This window comes from Hyla sarda, chromosome 9 (genome assembly GCF_029499605.1).
Source record: "Hyla sarda isolate aHylSar1 chromosome 9, aHylSar1.hap1, whole genome shotgun sequence".
Lineage (NCBI taxonomy): Eukaryota > Metazoa > Chordata > Amphibia > Anura > Hylidae > Hyla > Hyla sarda.
This window is the reverse complement of record NC_079197.1, coordinates 98,833,889-98,851,966: the sequence shown is the minus strand read 5'-3', so window position 1 is coordinate 98,851,966 and position 18,078 is coordinate 98,833,889. Positions and strand designations below refer to the sequence as shown.

The following is an 18,078-nucleotide window of genomic DNA, read 5'->3' as shown; positions in this document are numbered from 1 at the left end:
AGCAACGACGCGGCCCATCGATCAAGCAGAGGGGGCGTTGCTGCCGGCTGAACAACAGGAGTAGTTGAGAGGAGCCCCCTTCCCAGGGGACTACTTATGGCCATGGCGGTGACTAGTTTCTAAGTTCATATCCTCACCATCCAAGGGGCAGGAGGGCCCCAAAGGATGGTGAGGATAAAAATGTTACCTTATATAACGCTTTGCCAAGCGTTATTTAGGGTAAAATCTGATGATTGCTCCCTTTAAGGCTTGCGTGACATACTTTCCTTTAGACCTGGCTACTTTAAATAGATGAATCTTTTTATTGGTAGTTAAAAGGTCACCCCTGTGATGAATCATTTAGATTGTAATTTATTAGATGCAATGTTGTTGGTTAATTACAGAGGGCGTTATTAATGGAAATCTGTCCTAGTGATGAACTTACTTGTTTAATGTTTATGACAAAAAAAACACACAAAAAAACCTATCCTGATTTGTTGTCTTCCAGACAGACAAAACCTCAATTATTTGTCTTTAAATGCTAATATGTATGGGATATGCTAACAGCTTGCTTTATCAATACCTAAATTGCCCTGACGGTCATGTGTGGTTGTGTAAGCCCAGTCAAACTGATCAAATCCTTATATCTGAAATCAAAACAGAGCGGCTATGACTCAACATTGATGCTGAAGCAATGGATAAATAATACCGAAAAGTCAGTGGTTAAACCATTCAGCAGAAAATTAGATCACTACATCCGACATTCATTCATCAATTGTCCTAGGGGACCCTGCAGAGGCAAACAATCTAATTACTCTGTAACCTCTTCCATGCTGGAAAGTTTTACTGGTAATGGCCTCAAAGGCCAAGGCCAGAGCTAGAAAATGTCAGAAAAGTCAGATATGTATGACTGTAGCTGCCAGTATGAGAATAGTTGCAAGAACCTACTGTACTTAGTACATAAGTAACTGCAAATACAAAGAGAACAATATCTTTTAAAAATTGAAATGTAACTATCGTAAGGTACTGTTAGTAAAAAGAGTACTGATGTACAGCATCATTATTGATATTTCTTACACAGCAAATATCAAAATAGTTTAAAATATTGAAGCAGATTTGAAAAAACTGATTTTCTCACTAAAAATTCAGCAAAAATGAAAAAACTTCAAGTTGTAAAATGTGTTTCGGATAAATAACATTCCAAAATTAAATGTTATAAAAAAGGTTACAAAAACATTCTGGTAAATGGAAAGAAAGAATCAGTGTTTTCAAGAGTGACTGGGACATGTAAGTATTAGAGACTATACTGCTGATATAACAACAACTTCTGTTCTAGAAATGAGCCAAAATTAAATCAATGCAGTTCTGTTACACTGAGCTGCAATGCAAGTGGCTAAGGGTGGGCACAAGGTAAATGGCCATTTAGTAGAACATACTATGACCATAACATATAGGTCAGGTCAACCAACATCAACAGGAAACATGTCTGACCACACAGCATGTTCTTTTTTTGCTGCATGGGCAATACTTATGCCATCTCCTGACTTGCAGTAGTAAGTCACAGTGTAGCATAGACCTTATTATGGACCTTATGAATATATACCCTGCTTTGATTCATATGACAGTAAGGCACTTGTAGCAACATCCACTAAACAATATAGGATGTTCAGAATATGCTACTACTAACAAAATGGCAGGTTTGTTGAAAAGCACCAGATGTACAATATAAATTAAGGCAGTATATGTTTCCTGTTATTAGGATATTACAATTACATGGTAAACCAGCATTCTATAGTCAAAGAAACTCATATGCAGAACACTAGATATTTTCTAAACTGTATTAGATATTGAGTCGGACCCAATGCTGCTGTAATTGCCCACTGTCCCCTGGTATTGCCCATACGGCACAGGTAGGCATAGTGTTAGGTCCCGTGCCACCTGAGAAACCTTGATGTTGGTGTGCAGACTCAGGTATGTCCTTCGTATAAGGATATACTGGCTAATGTCTCAATTTTAACATCAGTTTGAGGGTTAGCCATTTGAGGGTTAGCCATATGTCACTGTTTACATCTACCACAGTAGTGCACCTAAATTTATTTAGTACTCTATATGTTACACATCCACACCTTTCATCTGGTGTAGGATTCTATTGTGGCACTTGAAGTCTGCAGCAGGCATCCCCCATTGTATACATTTTTATGCTGGGGATCGCCCTTAGCAGCAGACCACAAGGGCAGGATCTGCTTCCCCAGCATAAATGCTCAACTGCATTTGGGGTTGACCATCTTCTGCTTTTTGAGACCACGTTTTTTCTTGTTGTTTAAAATGTAGTAGACCCTAACATGCAATGTAGTAAGTTATTTATATCTGGATTGACTGAATCTTTACACTCCTTTTCTATATACAGCTGCATAACAATGAATTCATCATTTAGAATTAAACAAATATTCTCAGTTTCAGAGTACTTTATATGCAAAAGCTGCCTCTTTTTTAGTTTAAAGTTTATTATTCTACAGTTCTATAAATTCTGACTGTAGATTTGGATTACCAGGAAATATTACTCTCTCACAGGGTTTGGTTGTGTTGCGTTTCCAAAAATGTTGGGGTGATCAATTGGTCATTACCATTAGAATAACTCTGTGCCCGTAATGCGAGGAGGAGTCTAATAATAATTAAAAGCATAATAAATAAAATAAAAAACTATTAATTAATAATGCTCAGATTTGTGTGCTATTATGAGGAGATTATAGCCATCTGCTGCTGAAGTGGGGAGTCATTGGTGGTTGGGGCTAGACAAGAATCGAGATTCTAATAACATGTGACAGGCAAAACCATTGTAAGAAATGGGACTGAGATTGTGCTGAGGAAGTAAGGAGGCCATCTGGTGTCTGTGTCAGTCACTCCCAGAACTGTATTAAGAAATATTTTCCGCTTATTAATCTGACTTCCCAAATCAGACATCTGTGTAAATATAAAAATGTTAACTGTTCATTGTATTCGGTTCAATGACAGGTGAACTTTAAGGAGGGGTTTATTGTTCTATTTTGTGTGTTCACTGATATCTGGTTGGAATGCTCATATACAACAATAACCAAAATTTGTTGCAAATTCCTCCCAAAGACTGGAGCGTAATCATGTTAATTTCTAATTCTATGTGCCAGGCATGAATCTTCATATTTAAGAACATTGTCTAGTCTGTTTACTTAAAAACTTGCAAGTCATTGAGTCACCTAATCTCAATTCTCATTACAGAATGTAAAACGGGAATCTTGGTTATCAATATAAAAACATACAAAATGATCCACGACATACTCTCCACATTTCCTAGTATACCCTACATGTGCTTGGATTGTTAGAATGAGAATTCAGAAAAGCTGGTGATTGCTGCCTTCTTTTACAGTCAATAGAAGCACCATGTTTGATACCAGGGTCAACTCAAGAATGACACACATGCATACAGTACGTAATTTTGAAGCCTGCTTCATCACTATAAAACAGTTGGTTATCCCTGTCAGGTTGGGTCACATGTAATTCATGACACAAACTATAAATCACATAAAAATAAAAATAACAGTGAAAGCTGTAATTGGATCTTAAAAAGCACCATCGTGCCGGTCTGATCTGTTCTGCTGTATGATCCTCCTGGTGGGGGATACATAACACTACTACTCTTTACATGGAATCTCCAAGAGAATCAGAGTCATCCAGAGACAGGGGAAGGTACAGATCCTGTAAAAAAGAAATAGAGAGGCATTTGTTATCTTCTCACTGAAGCTATAATTCATCATACACTAAAGTACATCACTAGCTGACAGCTGTAAACTGTGAAACTTACAATATATATTTACCATTGACATTCCCGCACTATTTTTTTACCTGCTAAAAATCCAATGCAAATCTTAGCCCTGTCCCCTTTTCCTCAAATGGCTTGGTGAGTAAGGAAAATGATCATAACTTGTGGATTGGTGCTCCTTCGTCTTCTCTAGACATGACTAAAAAAAGAATACCTCCTCAAAGGGGTACTCCACTGCCCCAGTGTTCAGAACATTTTGTTCTGAATGCTGGGTGTGGGCTCGGGGGGGGGGGGGGGGTTGTGACATCACACCACACCCCCTCAATGCAAGTCTTCGGGAGGGGGCATGATGGTTGTTACGCCCCCTCCCATAAACTTGCATTGAGGGGGCGTGGCATGATGCCACAAGGGGTGTGGCGTCACAACCCCGCAGCCCGCACCCAGCATTCAGAACAAATGTTCCAAACACCAAACACTGGGGCAGTGGAGTACCCTTTTAGAAACCCCCAGGGCTGCTATTAGAGCCCCAGTAGTCATATAGGGGGGAATTTATCAGTTTTATTGGGGGGGAATTAATTGGTTTTTACCCTGGTTTTGTGGTGTACATTTGTCACATATTTTGTCTCAGATGCTGTTTGGAGACTTTTCATTGTGACTTTTGCTTTAGAAGGTTTTTCAAAAGGAACATACCAAATCGTGATTTCTGTTGACATCATGCAGTGGTCAGGAATTTATGATGTGCAACTTTTCAGTTTGTCGCAACTGCCCTTACTGAGGAACAAATCTACACCAGCCCTGACTTGGCTTACAAATCTAACTGCAAACAGCATTACTAAAAAGTCACACATTTTGTCTCACAGGATATAAAGTTGCACAAAAAGTGGCAGAGGGGCACCATACAAAGTAGAGTTCTGAACAATTCCCTGTGGTAACCCTGTTTCTGGAATTGCTGCACAGTGGGATGGGAAGCTCCATGAGAACATTTACGGTGGGGAAGCAAGGACTGTAATTATAGGTAATTTTTTATATTTAGCACCTGACTGAATACCACTTTACTTCCTTTGCATAATTTTCCTTTCCCAACCAATATTCATACTACATATAAGTGTTAACCTTGTGGTTCATCTTCCTCATTAATGGGATATTTTTTGTGTTTTATATCACAGTCCTGCCACAGAACACACTTATAGTCATTCAGGTGTAATTATGTAAGTTAGAATTGAATAGCTTTATTATGGATTAATTAGGAGAAGAAACATAATACCTTGTGCTTACGAAGACTTCCAGGACTGGTTGGGGTAGAGATTGGAGACTGCTTGGATTTGGGTGTGGATAACTGACTGCTTGAAGTTCCATTAGCTGTTCAGAAAGAAATATACATTTATAATGTTATATACAGTGAAACCCCTTTGTAAAAAATTCTCTTGATCTGGCTTGCACCATTGAAACCTCTTCCATGTGCCACTGCTTGGAGCTAGGTGTTTTGACTACTTTCAGTCTTAGTGACTTGAGATGAGCAAACAGAACTTGTACAGCCTGGGTTTGGTCAATTTTCCTTGGTTCGGCGCAAACTTGGACAGTTCAGTTTGGATGAGCCTGTTGCAATAACACATGGTAGAAAAGAGAAAGGATCACTTGACTTCATTGTAGCCTATAATGCCTTGCAAACAGCTCTCAGCTATTCAGGAGGTGGTATAGGGGTGATGTCGGAGCCACTATAAAGGCCTATGCACAAAGCTTCAGCAGCCGCTTTTAGAAAGCCATTGCTTCTTCACTTTCCAGATGCAAGACCCGTTGCTACTCCCAAAAAAGGAATAATTTGTGAACCAACTGAAAATAGCCATTGCTTATCCCTGATACCTATGTGTGCGTATAAACATCAGCAGGCATCTGCCACTAAAAAGGGATAATTTTTGGACCTTTTCTTAATTTTAAAAAGCAGACAAATCCTCAGTGCATTTTTAAACAAGTGGGTATTTACCACCAGACACCACAGCAATAGATGCTGCCATAACTTTTAACCTAACTTTGCCTTAAAAACAACTCAAAAGTGCTTTGAGGGCTGATACCACTGACAAGGTCATTCTCTACAAAAGGAAGTGGCTGCTTAGTCTATCAGTGGCACTGAGCCCACCTCTGATCACAATGGTGACCCACCTCAACTACTGAACGACTGAGCAGCCACACCCTTGTGTAGAGAGGAGACCAGGAAGTGCCGAGCAGCGGGACTAGGCACAGTCAGAACTATGGCATCAGCTGATAGGGGAAGGTGAGTATACAATTTGTATTGTTTTACTATATATATATATATATATATATATATATATATATATATATATATATATATATAGTCATAGTATAAACTACAGAGCATTAGAAATCTAATTATACATGCAGGAATAATACTTTGCAGTTTACAATATCATAATGTAAATGTATTGTGCAATGCATGCTGCCTTGTCATACATTTGATATGTCATTCATGTACTGGTTTTGAAATTCTCTGTTTTGCACCACATTTGCAGACCTCTTTTAAGGTGGTCTTCTCAAAGATAACTATATAAAATCTATAGTGAACAGAAAACTTAAGAGGGTGTTCTTCTCAAAGAGGTGCCTGTTGGAAAGGTTTCGTTGGTATGTAAGAATACCCATTCTTCCCTTACCTATGAATATAGACTTAAAGTGAACCCAGAATCCTACTAATGATATACAGGGAAAATTCTTTAAGGCGACCACTGAAAATGGTATTTGAGAGGGGTGGTCTTCTCAAAGAAGACAACCTGTGTGCATAGTACATGATAGAACAGATAATCAGTCACAGGAAATCTAGTCTAGATAAAGGGTGGTCTCCTCAAAAGGTGGTGGTCTTTTGAAAGGGGATTCATTGTTGATCTATTATAACAAACATGAGGCCTTTGTATAGTAAGAGCCTCTGGCTTCTGCCACTAGAGATGATTTGGCTCCAAGATTCACAGTGAAACCAAGATGGTTGTTTTGTTGCTGTAGCTTTTCACTCTGCTAGTTGCCTGTACAAAAAGCTTAGGCTCCTGTCACATTTTCTGAAAACTTTCAATGTCAACTCATTCACCAGGAAAAGCTCTTAGGGGGCGATTTATCAAAACAATGCCATATACATGATAAAATTTGTTTTAGTACTCTGTATCTGTCTATCTATTTGTTCTACATAAATATTGGTAGTGATTTATCATTGTGGTAACTGCTCATAACATAATGCATTTACTACATATAGTAGGACTGAGTTGTCATTCCCAGAATTCTCTTTCACCAGTGTCCTGCTCTCCCTGTTGATCCTAGTAGTATCTCTGTTCCCTTCACTCTGCAGCATGCTGCTCATCCTGGCACAATGCCGCTGGGTTACCTGTCTCTGACATCATTAAGCTGATGCATCCTCCTGCCCCTGTGCATCTCTTTGCTGCTCTGAATACTGCCTGTAGGGTATATGCACCTGCTGTCCTTTCTTTCTAAAGGTTCAGCACAAGCACCCAAAACCCAGTCTTGCCCAACACCACCTATAAGAGGCAGCTCCTCGACCTTCCTTCTTTCCTTGGGAAATATGTTCCCTCTTGACTCTGGGAAAGTCTTTTTGCTAAGTGTATGTATACTGTATTTGACTTGTGCCTCAGACTGTGTTTTACCTCTACTTCTGACTTCATCTCTGTCTTTCCCTATTGTACTGTGTTGCCTCGTCTGTGCTCGACTCAGACCCTGAATGTGCGCTGCCTACAATGACCCTTCTGCCTTACCTTGACTGTGTTGTCTGCACACAACCTCAATGCCTTGTACTGTTGCCTACTGGTCACTCTTGGGCCCCATCTAGCAGCTAAGTTCAAGAGTGAGCTAAAGGGTGAAAACCTAGAGGGTATTTAGATGACTTTGGACCAAAGTGGAATCGATAGGTACCACAGTGAGTCACATAAGTTACGATTGTGTACTTTTAAATGAGAAAAAATAGATTTGAGCCCAAAACATTGGTTCAACTGGCATGGATAGAATTATGCACAGTCTATAACCCCTTCAGGACCAAGCCCATTTTGGCCTTAAGGACCAGAGCGTTTTTTGCACATCTGACCACTGTCACTTTAAACATTAATAACTCTGGAATGCTTTTAGTTATCATTCTGATTCCGGGATTGTTTTTTCGTGACATATTCTACTTTAACGTAGTGGTAACATTTTTTGGTAACTTGCATCCTTTCCTTGTGAAAAATCCTAAAATTTGATGAAAAATTTGAAAATTTTGCATTTTTCTAACTTTGAAGCTCTCTGCTTGTAAGGAAAATGTATATTACAAATAAAAAAAAAATTTATTCACATATACAATATGTCTACTTTATGTTTGCATCATAAAAGTGACGAGTTTTTACTTTTGGAAGACACCAGAGGGCTTCAAAGTTCAGCAGCAATTTTCCAATTTTTCACAAAATTTTCAAACTCACTATTTTTCAGGGACCAGTTCAGGTTTGAAGTGGATTTGAAGGGTCTTCTTATTAGAAATACCCCACAAAAGACCCCATTATAAAAACTGCACCCCCGAAAGTATTCAAAATGACATTCAGTCATCATTTTAACCCTTTAGGTGTTTCACAGGAATAGAAGCAAAGTGAAGGAGAAAATTCACAATCTTCATTTTTTACACTCGCATGTTCTTGTAGACCCAATTTTTAAATTTTTACAAGGGGTAAAAGGAGAAAATGTATACTTATATTTGTAGCCTGATTTCTCTCGAGTAAGCACATACCTCATATGTCTATGTTAAGTGTTCGGCGGGCGCAGTAGAGGGCTCAGAAGGGAAAGAGCGATAAGGGGATTTTGGAGAGTACGTTTTTCTGAAATGGTTTTTGGGGGGCATGTTGCATTTAGGAAGCCCCTATGGTGCCAGAACAGCAAAAAACCCTCACATGGCATACCATTTTGGAAACTAGACCCCTTGAGGAACATAACAAGGAATAAAGTGAGCCTTAATACCCCACAGGTGTTTCACGACTTTTGCATATGTAAAAAAAAATAATTTTTTTTCACTAAAATGTGTGTTTCCCCCCAAATTTCACATTTTTCCAAGGGTTAATAGCAGGAAATACCCCCCAATATTTGTAACCCCTTCTCTTCTGAGTATGGAGGTACCCCATAAGTTGACCTGAAGTGCACTATGGGCGAACTACAATGCTCAGAAGAGAAGGAGTCATATTTGGCTTTTTGAGAGCAAATTTTGCTCGGGGGGCATGTCGCATTTAGGAAGCCCCTATGGTGCCAGAACAGCAAAAAATACCCACATGGCATACCATTTTGGAAACTAGACCCCTTGAGGAATGTAATAAGGAATAAAGTGAGCCTTATTACCCCACAGGTGTTTCACGACTTTTGCATATGTAAAAAAAAAAAAAAAAAATTTCCACTAAAATGTGTGTTTCCCCCCTAATTTCACCTTTTTGCAAGGGTTAATAGCAGAAAATACCCCCCAAAATTTGTAACCCCATCTCTTCTGAGTATGGAGGTACCCCATAAGTTGACCTGAAGTGCACTATGGGCGAACTACAATGCTCAGAAGAGAAGGAGTCATATTTGGCTTTTTGAGAGCAAATTTTGCTCGGGGAGCATGTCGCATTTAGGAAGCCCCTAAGGTGTCAGAACAGCAAAAAAAACCACACATGGCATACCATTTTGGAAACTAGACCCCTTGAGGAACGTAACAAGGGGTACAGTGAGCATTTGCCCCCCACTGGTGTCTGACAGATCTTTGGAACAGTGGGCTGTACAAGTTTTCATTTTCATGGACCACTGTTCCAAAGATCCGTCAGACACCTGTGGGGGGTAAATTCTCACTGCACCCCTCATTACATTCCGTGAGGGGTGTCGTTTCCGAAATGGGGTCACATGTGGGGTTTTTTTTTTTTTGCGTTTGTCAAAACCGCTGTAACAATCAGCCACCCCTGTGCAAATCACCTCAAATGTACATGGTGCGCTCTCCCTTCTGGGCCTTGTTGTGCGCCCCCAGAGCACTTTGCGCTCACATATGGGGTATCCCTGTAGTCGGAAGAAATTGCGTTACAAATTTTGGGGGGCTTTTTTCCCTTTTACCTCTTGTGAAAATGTAAAGTATAGGGCAACATCAGCATGTTAGTGTAAAAAATAAAAAAATTTTACACTAACATTCTGGTGTAGACCCCAACATTTCCTTTTCATGAAGGGTTAAAGAAGAAAAAGCCCCCCAAACCTTGTAACGCAATTTCTCCCGAGTACAGCGATACCCCATATGTGACCCTAAACTGTTGCCCTGAAATACCACAGGGCTCCAAAGTGAGAGAGCGCCATGCGCATTTGAGGCCTAAATTAGGGATTTGCATAGGGGTGGACATAGGGGTATTCTACGCCAGTGATTCCCAAACAGGGTGCCTCCAGCTGTTGCAAAACTCCCAGCATGCCTGGACAGTCAACGGCTGTCCGACAATACTGGGAGTTGTTGTTTTTCAACAGCTGGAGGCTCTGCTTTGGAAACAGTGGTGTACCGGACGTTCTTATTGGGGGAGGGGGGCTGTGTAGGGGTATGTGTATATGTAGTGTTTTTAACTTTTTATTTTATTTTGTGTTAGTGTAGTGTAGTGTTTTTAGGGTACAGTCACATGGGCGGGGGGTTACAGCGAGTTTCCCAGCGCAAAATTTGCTGCATCTCAAGATGCGAGAAACCCACTGTAAAAGCCTCACCCATGTGAATGTACCCTGTACATTCACGGGGGTGGCGGGGCGGGGGGGGCTTGCATCAGCTGTTGCAAAATCACAACTCCCAGCATGCATGGTCTGTTAGTGCATGCTGGGAGTCATAGTTTTGCAACAGCTGGAGGCACACAGGTTAGGAAACACTGAGTTAGAAACAGAAAATGTTTCCCAACCAGTGTGTCTCCAGTTGTTGCAAAACTACAACTCCCAGCATGCCCAGACAGCTGAAGGGCATGCTGGGAGTTGTAGTTCGGCAACATCTGAAGGGCCAGATGTTGCTGAACTAAAACTCCCAGCATGCCTGGACAGTCAGTGCATACTGGGAGTTGTAGTTTTGCAACAGCTGGAAGAGCACAGATTGGAGACCATTATACAATGGTCTCCAAACTGGGGCCCTCCAGATGTTGCAAAACTACAACTCCCAGCATGCATGGTCTTTTAGTGCATGCTGGGAGTTATAGTTTTGCAACAGCTGGAGGCACACAGGTTAGGAAACACTGAGTTAGAAACAATGTTTCCCAACCAGTGTGTCTCCAGCTGTTGCAAAACTACAACTCCCAGCATGCCCAGACAGCTGAAGGGCATGCTGGGAGTTGTAGTTCGGCAACATCTGAAGGGCCAGATGTTGCTTAACTAAAACTCCCAGCATGCCTGGACAGTCAGTGCATGCTGGGAGTTGTAGTTTTGCAACAGCTGGAAGAGCACAGATTGGAGACCATTATACAATGGTCTCCAAACTGGGGCCCTCCAGATGTTGCAAAACTACAACTCCCAGCATGCCCGGACAGCCAAAGGCTGTCTAGGCATGCTGGGAGTTGTAGTTTTCAGACTCCTAGAAGCAGCAGTGAAGATCTTCACTGCTGCCTCTGAGGACTACATACTTACCCGTCGCTGCTCGTCCACGTGGCCGGTCCCGCGCTGCTCCTCGGTCCCGCCGCTGGATCAGGTAAGTCCGCCGGTCCCCACGTGTTCCCCCCGAATGCCGCAGGTCCCCGCGAGCCCCCGCAGCGCTTCGTCCCCCGTTCTGCCCGACTTCCAGGGGCGGGCAGTGCGGGGGATCTGAACTTTCACCCCAGATCACTGTGATTGGTCCACAGGGACCAATCACAGTGATCGCTGACCAGGACCATCAATTGATGGTCCTGGGGGTGAAGCAGAAGTTGTCCCCTGCTGGAAACAGCGGGACTTCTGCCAGTTAACCCGTGCGATGCTGCGCATCGCCGGGTTAACTGCATGTCATTTATAAACGCCGGGATGCGCGAACGCACTGCACAACCCGGCGTTTATATATGACATTCTGCGCGAAGGGGATAAAGTGGTTTCCCAGCTATTATCACTACTAAAATATGATATCACTAAAATATGAAATCTTTAAGGCAGGATTAGTATTTTACTGTGCAGTACTGAAACTTCTATATAAGAACTTGTTTTCTAAATAAACAGTCTTACTTAGAGATCTTTTGCCCCCTGGCATTTGTCACAAGAAATATTTCAAATGTTGTTTTCAGCATCTATATATTCTCCAGTGCTTTAGATTTCACGGAATGTCAAATCTCACAGCAAACCTAAACATATTACGTACCTTGGTATTTACAGGATTGGCTTACTGTGCCCAGGTCTGCTGGAGGCCAGACCTTAGCAAAATCACCATACCCTTGACATGTATAGAATAAGACAGGATGAAAGATATACAGAGGGCAGAAGGAATATGCTTGTTCTACCTTTCTGTTAAATGCAGCATATCTCCAAGATTATATAGACAGCTGCTGACATTTAAATAAAAAGTTTAAAAAAAAATACCACAATAAAAAACATGGCTGAATCATCCAAAATACAGACGGTACATTTTCTGATTGGTAGGAGAATCTTGAGAGACATCTGTTTGTTCTTCTCTTCACATCCCTTGAATTTATTGCGTTTGAATAAAACTTCATAAAAAATATTTACACTGTTCTGCACCAATAAATCAGTTGTCTACTAAATTTTATAATATAGTCATGCCTCCGCTTGCAAGTGTAAAAGGGTTGCTGTCCTCAATCGAATGGTGGAACAACAAACACAACGCTAAACTATTAGAAGTTGTGACCAGTAATTCTTCAAATTGGTTTGAAAGGTTTCTTGGAAGACAGAGTAAGAAATTTACTAAAGAAGACTGAGCTATGTCACAATGGCCAGCTCAGCCAAGCTGCTAGGTTTTCTGTAACCCCTGTAGGCCACCTCACAAAGCTGACTACATTATATTTTATGATTTGTTAAACAGTTAAATAACAGTTACATAACTATGTAACTATGTAACATGCTGTACTGGCTGCCAATGAAATCCATCCATCTTCCCATTTTCCATTCTTCTGGAATTTTTGTGGTTCCAATAAAGTCTTGGTAGAGCTACTTAAATATAGTTCATATATCAGCAAAATCTGTTAGCAATATGCTTGGCCTCCATATGTAAATGTATATAAATTATTAAATATACTTGTGACAATGTTTAAAGAAGCTATTAACTTTTGTTATTTACATAATTGCCCTATTTGTATTACAGATTCAGACTACTATTTCTATTACTACTACTACTACTACTATTACTACTACCGATGATACTACTACTAAAGTGTTCTCTTTTTCTACCATGATTTGAAAGATTGAGATTTTCTCACAAAACAGTTATGGTTAAAAAAAAAAGTTTAACTTCCTATTTCCTTCCAATAATGGGCAAACAGTCACTTTTGTTCTTGGGGTCAGTGGGGTCATACTGTCAAACGCTACTCTCATCTTAGAATATCCAACTGATGTATTCAGTGGTGATGAGAAGTCACTTCTGGGTGCCAATACTTATTGGCTAGCCTTCACGAAAAAATAAAAATGTGTATAAGAGGATTCAGACAGTGGGATTGGACTTTTTAGATGGACATGGATTCAAAATTACACCAGGGGGCACCATCATGTCCACTTGAAAAGCTATGTTTTGCAGAATTTAGCAGAGAAAAGTCTATTTATTTAATCACATTGTTTAAGAGATGCTGTTCGAATAATATCTCTGTGTGGACTAATAATGAAGAGCTTTGAATAAAGATCTTAATCCAAACAAAACAAGTGCTGTTACTACTTCCTTTATTTCTGCAATGTTGCTTAAAGAGGTACTCCGGTGAAAAACATCTTATCCCCTATCCGAAGGATAAGGGACAAGATGTCTGATCGTGGGGGTCCTGCCACTGGGGACCCTCGCGATCTCCATCGTGGCACCACTGTCATCCGTGCACAGAGCGAACTCTGCTCCGTGCCGGACACCTGGCGACAACAGCTGCCACACTCCCTCCATTCATGTGGGAGGAGGTGTGACGGCTACTTACTAGCCATCACGCCCCCTTGCATAGCCATGAGTGGAGGAAACATGACATGAAGAACAGGAAAGCTCCAAGCTTCTGTGTTCCGGACCCCATCGCTGTTGGCCTGGAGATCCTTTGGATAGGGGATAAGATTTTTTTCACCTGAGTACCCCTTTAAACCTTAACAGTGAGATCATAGGAACATTTCTTAAAGGAAAACTCACTTGTTTTCTCCCGCGCTATCCACAGGTACTGGTGGATAGTGCGGGAGACGCTGATTAAAATGAGCCCTACCTTGTCCGGATCTGCGCCACCATTCTCCCGCAATTGTAGTTTTATTATCTGTTGAAATCTTCCTGTAACTGGCACGAGCGGGCTTCAGCGCTTAACTGGCACTGACATCAGCGCCGCTTATGAATATTCATCCCCCCTCCCTCCAGTTCTCCCTCTCTTTGCTGCTCCTAACTGGGGGGAGGGGGGATGAATATTCATGATGTCAGTGCCAGTTAAGCGTCGAAGCCCCGCCTGTGCCAGTTACAGGAAGATTTCAACAGATAATAAAACTACAATTGCGGGAGAACGGCGGCGCAGATCCGGTCAAGGTAGGGCTCATTTTAATCAGCATCTCCCACACTATCCACTAGTACCTGTGGATAGTGCGGGATAAAACAAGTGACAGTTTCCTTTAAAATACTCTTTTAAAAAAAATTTAATAGGAAATGAGGCTGTATGTCTGTTGACTGCTGGCACTAGAAGTTGACAGATTTCATTTATCTGTCTAACCACTCTGTGAATTGTAATGGCATAATAAATCCTTGGAGGCACCCAGAAGACCAAACTAAAAACCATCAGTTTTCTAAGCTGTGTAGTAATTGCCTGCTCACAGGGGTCTCCAGAATAGGGCCCTGCATATTCCTGATGCATGGAGTGTGGGGTCGGTACATACATTCTCTATGGGAGCACCAGAAATACATGAGCGCTGTACATGTGTATGGTGCTTCCATAGAGAATGTATGGATTAGATACTTATTAGATACAGGCATTTGTCCCCATCCTGTGGATAGGGGATGTTTTTAAATGCCTAGTACCCATATCATTAAACAATCATCTATATTTCCAAAGGCATATCCTAATGTTGCATTTTGCACATTTGGGATAAAAACTACAGAGCACAGCGCAGAAAATGCGTTCTCATACAGCACCAGATACAGATTTTTTTTTTATAGGGGTCAAAATAGGGAAATTTTAAGCACACTTACTCGCTTTAAAAAAAGTTCAAATAAAACAAAACTTATATTAATTGGATATCATTGCAACCGTATTCACCTACAGAATAAAGATAAAACTGTATGTAATGTTTACTGTTTCATTTCATAATTTAAGGTGAAGCATACTGAATCAAGGGCTTTTAGCACATAATATATACTGTCTGTAACATTCATTTTTGGAAAATGCAAAGCCTAGTGATATCAATATTTTCTCCATCTTAATAAAAGATCCAGTAAGTCCTCTCACCAGCTGTCAGTCTAAATTCTGTGGACAGGTTTATGTGAGCTTTTAACATTTCTAACAACTATTCTGTGTAATTTTATTAAGATTTGTAACATCCATTTACTGTAATGCTTTGTCACCTAACAGAATGGCATCTGCTGTCTCGAGGATGCTGCCATCATTGAAAGCCCCAGGGAGCAGACTGTAAAGTCAGGACCTGATTGACACGCTGAATCTCTTGTGTATAATTGCCGCAGCCTTGTGGAAATACTTTTGTCTCCGTTCTCCAACCCCTCCATTAGGAAAGCATGAAATTAAAGCCCAGAAAACATCCCTTGCTGATTAGATTGTCTTGTTTCAGGGATTAATCTGTAACTATTACAATACCAGACTTCCTGAATTGCTTACATGGACAATAATGTGATGTCCTTACTGTACTTTATTATAAATTAATTACAGAATAGTAAGAAATAAATGTTCATAGAACCATAGCCAAAGGCATCTGAGAGCACAGACTTTAAATTCTTGTTAAGGGACAATAGATGCATATAGCAAAGCTATTGGCACATTGGAATGTTGGCATATGGCAGCCTTACATGTAAATGGGCATTGTCATTTGTAAAAACTTTTAATATTATGTAGATAACAATTATAACACAGGTAATAGCTGCAGGGAAAAGACAATTTTTTCACCCAAAAATATACACCTTATTTAACCAATGTATATTGCATATGTACAGTCATGGCCGTAAACGTTGGCACCCCTGAAAATTTTCTAGAAATTGAAGTATTTCGCACAAAAAAGGATTGCAGTAACAAATGTTTTGCTATACACATGTTTAGTCCCTTTGTTTGTATTGGAACCAAAAAAGGGAGGAAAAAAAGCAAATTGGACATAATGTCCCACCAAATTTCAAAAATGGGCTGGACAAAATTATCGGCACCCTTTCAAAACTGTGGAAAAATAAGATTGTATCAAGCATGTGATGCTCCATTAAACTCACCTGGGGCAAGTAATAGGTGAGGGCAATATAAAAATCACACCTGAAAGCAGATAAAGGAGAAAAGTTCACTTAGTGTTTGCATTGTGTGTCTGTGTGTGCCACACTAACCTTGGAACCTTGGACAACAGAAAGAGGAGAAGAGAACTGTCTGAGGACTTGGGAACCAAAATTGTGGAAAAATATCAACAATCTCAAGGTTACAAGTCCATCTCCAGAGATCTAGATTTGCCTTTGTCCAAAGTGCGCAACAATATCAATATCAAGAAGTTTGCAACCCATGGCACTGTAGCTGTACTGTATCTCCCTGGGCGTGGACAGAAAAGAAAAATTTAGGAAAGGTGTCAATGCAGGATAGTCCAGATGGTGGATAAGCAGCCCCAAACAAGTTCCAAAGATATTCAAGCTGTCCTGCAGGCTCAGGGAGCATCAGTGTAAGCGCAAACTATCCGTAAACATTTAAATGAAATGAAACGCTATGGCAGAAGACCCAAGAGGACTCCACTGCTGACACAGAGACATAAAAAAGCAAGACTACATTTTGCCAAAATGAACTTGAGTAAGCCAAAATCCTTCTGGGAAAATGTATCATGGACAGACCAAGATAGAACTTTTTGGTAAAGCACATCATTCTGCTGTTTACCGAAAACGGAATGAGGCCTACAAAGAAAAGAACACAGTACCTACAGTGAAATAAAGTGAGTAGTGGAGGTTCAATGATGTTTTGGGGTTGTTTCCCTGCCTCTGGCACTGGTGGGTGCCTTGAATGTGTGCAGGGCATCATGAAATCTGAGGATTACCAACAGATTTTGGGTCGCACTTGTACAGTCCAGTGTCAGAAAGCTGGGTTTGAGTCCTAGATCTTGGGTCTTCCAGCAGGAAAATGACCCAAACATACATCAAAAAGCACCCAGAAATGGATGGCAACAAAGCGCTGGAGAGTTCTGAAGTGGCCAGCAATGAGTCCAGATCTAAATCCCATTGAACACCTGTGGAGAGATCTTAAAATTGCTGTTGGGAAAAGGCGCCCTTCCAATAAGAGAGACCTGGAGCAGTTTGCAAAGGAAGAGTGGTCCAACATTCTGGCTGAGAGGTGTAAGAAGCTTACTGATGGTTATAGGAAGTGACTGATTTAAGTTATTTTTTCCAAAGGGTGTGCAACCAAATATTAAGTTAAGGGTGCCAATAATTTTGTCCAGCCCATTTGTTGGAGTTTTGTGTGACATTATGTCCAATTTGCTCTTTTTTCCTCCTAATACAGTGGTCCCTCAACATATGATGGTAATTTGTTCCAAACGACCCATCGTTTGTCAAATCCATCGTATGTTGAGGGATCCGTGCAATGTAAAGTATAGGAAGCTGTATTCACCTGTCCCCGCCACTCCGGACCAGGTCCTCACCGCTCCCGATGCTGTCCAAGGGGCTCCCGATGCTGTCCCGCTGCTCCGGTGTCTTATTTGGGATCCTCTGGCTTCTTCCGCATCTTCTGCAGTGTCCGGGCCTCACTTTCTGGTGACGTTATTACGTTGCGGCGCCGGGACGGTGTGCGCAGTGACGTAATAACGATGCCAGAAAGCGAGGCCTGTACCCTGGAGAAGATGCAGAAGTCGCCGGAGGATCGCGAAGTGGACCCGGAGCAGCGGGAATAGGTAAGTGAACCTGCCCGGGATGCTTAAACTGCTATCCGACAGCAGCTTAAGCATTTTGCGCTGTCGGATAGCAGTTAATGCGATGGCCCCAACATATAAAAGCATCGTAT

General features: G+C 41.1%; 1 protein-coding gene across 2 annotated transcripts in view; it reads right to left on the bottom strand.

Annotated features, from left to right (window-relative positions):
• Positions 1 to 589: 589 nt before the first annotated feature.
• Positions 590 to 18,078, bottom strand: part of DCX (doublecortin) — a 119,465-nt gene continuing 101,976 nt past the window's right edge. The window contains exons 6-7 of one of the 2 annotated variants that reach the window (XM_056540571.1): positions 5,034 to 5,131; positions 590 to 3,708 (exon numbers count right to left, since the gene is read on the bottom strand). In XM_056540571.1, coding sequence (XP_056396546.1) covers positions 3,652 to 3,708; positions 5,034 to 5,131 — 155 coding nt within the window. In that variant the 3' untranslated portion in view covers positions 590 to 3,651. The remainder of the gene's footprint in view (positions 3,709 to 5,033; positions 5,132 to 18,078) is intronic. The other variant, XM_056540570.1, reaches the window with a different exon arrangement.